We start from the raw sequence: 4,329 nt of genomic DNA, 5'->3' as shown, positions 1-4,329 counted from the left end.
CCCAATTAATGTTTGGAGTTAATGTTCCTTCTACACCTTGAATGAGCTAAGCAAATCCAAATATATGTATTTAATTTTTTTGTAGAACACATTAACAGGTAAAAAACAAGCCAGGAACTGACCATTTTTTACTTTTTATTGCTATTTATTGACTCCAACTATCTTACTGCTGCATTCTTAGAAATTTTCAAGGAAATTCCTGATTTCCATTTATTACAGAACAACAAATCTCTTACTCTTAAATCTGAGGAACAGTAACAGATGTGTAAACAATGTCATTCATAAACTTACATTCTTATGCTAATAAATCCTCTTGTTAAAAGAAAAAAAAAATTGAAAAATGCCAAAAAGAGGTAAATTTCCAACACAGTGAAATATAAGAATACACAGATGTTATATACTTTTTCCCCCTAATCCCACTCCAGCCTTCCACTGTTTCAAACATTGACATCCCTTTTTAAGAACAAGTGCAGAGTCTGCCTCAGTCTTCAGTAAGGGTGGGAGAAATCAGAACTTGCACTGGCCATGGCACTTGTGCCGGCCGTAGCTTCAATTCTGGCTCGGGCTCGCTCTTCTTCATCTCTCAGAGCCTCCTCATACTGAGACGGGAAGCTCTTGGGGTTGGTTCCATGGATCTTAGCCAAAAACTCCAGCAATTTCATCTTGTTGACTTCAGCATGGGCTCTTGGACCCCACAGGAATTCATAGCGAGGGGGATCACTAGTGGGCACCTGCTGGTACTCCAGATACTTTTCCTTCACCAAATCACTGGTGATGAGCCTCCCAGGTTCCCCAAAGATGAAATGCTTCCTCCCAGAATATATATCCATCATATTCAGCACTTTCCAAACTTCCTCCTCAGTGGCGCAGTTCCCCTCCATGAAGATCACTCCCAAGATAATTATCAGGAGGCCAGTCTTGGGCATGCCCTGTTGATCACTCAGCATTCCATTGTAGGTGAGATCCAACTTGTTAGCAAGGGTATAGCTATGACTGATGGGATCCACTTCCTTCACATCAAGGCCAAAGACCAGCTCCATGCGCTCAGAGGCACTCCTGAGAATCTCAACGAAGTCATCCTTGTACTCTTTGACAACATTACCAATCATGTCTGCCTTTGTGACCGGCTCTCTCATTTGATACTTTTGCAGCAGGAAACTGATTAGCAATTCCACCTTTTCATCTAGAAGGTCTATGTGCAAGTTCTCAAGGTCTGGCAGGGATTGCAAAGTGCTTGATTGTTCCATCTCTTCTTGGCTACTGGAACCCCCATCTGATTTTTCCATCTCTTCTTGGCTGCTGGAACCCTCAGTTGATCTGTTTAATGAGGTGCCTGTGGTGACAGTGAAAGAGAAGGAGGCACTCTGAGAACACTGGGGAGAACTGGGTGTCCCAGAAATAGAAACGTCCTCCATGGGGCGGGGAGCAGAGAAGAGGAGGAGAAAGAGGAAGCCTCATTCTCAGCTTGTGTTACCCGTGCACCTGCCAGGCCCTGGGTCTCCCTGTGGGCCTAAAAGTATTGCTCATGTAGGAAGTATGGACTCTCCTTATTATCAGTCATAGGTGGCAGATGACAGGAGTGTCATCAAGAGAGTGGGCTAAGAGGGCCCACAGTTTAAGGGAGAGGGGAGGGGTGTGACTGGTCTCAGCTGGTAAACTTTGCCATCACAGTTCTCATGGAGGCTACCTCCATGCGTCTTCCCCAAGGACAGTGCTGTAGGGGCCTCACAGGACTTCTGTCCTACACCACCTGTTCCATAATAACCTGACGGAGGAATGGAAAGATTCCTCAGGATTCAGCTGGCCCACTCAGACTAAAAGCAGGGCAAGGTTGAGGCACATGGGGTCCCTTGTGTTCAAAGGTGTGTTATCTGCTCAGCCTTCATTAAGGGTCTTCACCTTGACTCAATGCATTGATTGGAACATTTCCTCCTGCTGAACTAAGGCCACCCATCCCCCCTCCTCAGAGTAGGGCAGTTAATTTCCTGAGAACCCTAAGTAGGAAGTCTGAGGATGCCTGAGTGTAATAGATTTATTGACAGCTGCCCAGGTGTAACAACCGGGGTGGGGGTCGGGGGGAGGACGCCGTCTATTCTGGGGTGGGTAGTTCCCTCAGTTCTCACTGAGGGCGCTCACCTTGATCCCTAGAAGGCCCTCGGTCACTTCCCCTCTGTTTTCCTGAGGTCAGACTCCCTTGGGACACGCCTCACCTCCCTATATCACTAAGAGTGAAAGTCAAAGGGCATCTCAGTCTAAAAGGTATTCTGGGGTTTCCTAGGGGTGAGAGCAGGGACTGTGCTCATATGGATCCTGGCCATTTTTGGATGAGTGGTCCCATAATTTCTCAATGAAGAGTCTCACCGGGACACCTACAGAGCCCGGGAATCTTCCCTCTGCTGACCTATGGGCAGGTTTCTACAAGCTTGAGGCTCCCAAAGAGGACTCAGGGGCACCACTTCTATCTCCCTCCGTAAGACTTTCCAACGCTGACAGCCAGGGTGTGGCTGTTTCTCTTTTCTGAGATGGGCGATACCTTCAGTTCTTAATCACATGTCCTCACCTACACCCCTTGCAGGCCTAGGACTCCGCCCTAGAGCAAAGTCCGCTTTTCGCTGAGACCACCCTCCCCACACCCACCCCCAGAACAAATGAGTGGGTGCCTCATTTGGACAGTTATTCCAGAGCTCTCCAGGCTGGGGGTAGGGGCAGGGCTTTGTGGGGGGCCCTTCCCTCTGGGTGGACAGCTCCTCAGTCCCTGTTCAGAATCTTTACCTGGACTCTTTGCAGAACCGTAATTTGTCTCTCTTGAATTTTGACCTCTATCCTCAGATGGTGTCGCACCGCTCTCACTTCCAGAGGGGAAGTTAGGGGGCGTGACTTCCGGCCACGCACATGTGGCATATCCCTGAGCAGACAGAATGGGCGGGGCTACGTGAGACCCCACCCCCACGTGTCTATTCTCACTTAATGTCCTCACCTGGCCTACGGGATGGAGAAGGCAATGGCACCCCACTCCAGTACTCTTGCCTAGAAAATCCCATGGATGGAGGAGCCTGGTGGGCTGCAGTCCATGGGGTCGCTAGGAGTCGGACACAACTGAGCGACTTCACTTTCACTTTTCACTCTCATGCATTGGAGAAGGAAATGGCAGCCCACTCCAGTATTCTTGCCCGGAGAATCCCAGGGCCAGAGGAGCCTGGTGGGCTGCTGTCTGTGGGGTCGCACAGGGTCAGATACGACTGAAGCGACTTAGCAGCAGCAGCAACAGCCCTACAGGAACTGGGAATCCTCCCTCCACTTGCCGGAGACCACACCCTTCAGACCAAGGCACTAACCTGGATAACCGCCCCCGCCCCCTCCCCCCAGGAGAAGGTCAGGGGTGGTACCATCTGGCCACCCCTACTGGGAGCTTCCCAGGGCTAACAGTTGGGAACTTGGCTCCCTGAAGCCCTCTCTCTTCTGGGGTGAGTGGCCACGTTTAGCCCTCATTCAGGATCCTTCTCTCGGCCACAGTCCTTTTGATTAATTAACTGACCCTTGATTAATATTTCTTACTAATTAAGGGAGTTATCAATCTGTGCACATCTGTCAAACTGCAACTCTCATAGAGATTGAAATCTGAGTCCCAGGCTAGATTTTAGTTGGGGAGGCTGCAGCACAAGGTATGTGTGTGTCTAGAGGAGCTGCTGGACTGTTAGAGAACACACACACCCCTTCCCAACAGAGATCTCTTCTCCAGACAGACTTAAACACTTGGGAATCTTCTGTACCAAAAGATTTACAGGGTGGAGACTCATGTAGACACATTTTTTTAAGGTAATTTTGGCCATATCCCTTGGAAACATTGTGCCACTTCATTTAATAATGAAATGAACAGTTGCAAGAACCAGCGTAGGCCCACTAGGTGGATATATGTTCTTATTTGACCTCTAATCATTGGATAAATAATTGAAATAGTAAAGTAGGAAAGAACCTTACAAATTGTCATTCTCTGGATGTAGAGCCTGGAGCACAGGGTTGGTGGGGGGGGGGGGGTGTGGAGGTGATTTGTCAAGGATCACACAGTTTGTGCCACAAGGAGGAATCACAGTGACATCCGCTGTTTCCATCCTTGTACTCAAAATGACTTGGGGCTTCAGAGTGGGGAGTGGAGTGTTTTGTGAGTGATTTGTTCTGATCTGTTGAAAACACTGAAGTGCTCTATGACTATTTTCTCACTGTAAGAATTCCAAATATGCAGTCATAACAAAATGCTCCCTTGAGAATCCCCTCCCTCATCCCCACCACCATATAACCTTATTATGAGTTTATTCTGAATGGATGGAAATG

General features: G+C 48.4%; 1 protein-coding gene across 1 annotated transcript; it reads right to left on the bottom strand.

The window, feature by feature from the left end:
- Positions 1 to 488: 488 nt before the first annotated feature.
- Positions 489 to 1,415, bottom strand: LOC133052841 (melanoma-associated antigen 10-like). Its single transcript, XM_061137674.1, has one exon. The coding sequence runs from the start codon at positions 1,413 to 1,415 to the stop codon at positions 489 to 491; it is 927 nt and encodes a 308-aa protein (XP_060993657.1).
- Between the last annotated feature and the right edge of the window lie 2,914 nt (positions 1,416 to 4,329).

The sequence above is a fragment of the Dama dama genome, chromosome X (genome assembly GCF_033118175.1).
Source record: "Dama dama isolate Ldn47 chromosome X, ASM3311817v1, whole genome shotgun sequence".
In the NCBI taxonomy this organism is placed as follows: Eukaryota; Metazoa; Chordata; class Mammalia; order Artiodactyla; family Cervidae; genus Dama; species Dama dama.
The sequence above is the reverse complement of the archived record's forward strand: the minus strand, read 5'-3'. Positions and strand labels throughout refer to the sequence as shown.

Bases quoted from the DNA above. Each gene is read 5' to 3' on its own strand.
- LOC133052841 (XM_061137674.1), bottom strand. From the start codon at position 1,415: ATGGAGGACGTTTCTATTTCTGGGACACCCAGTTCTCCCCAGTGTTCT.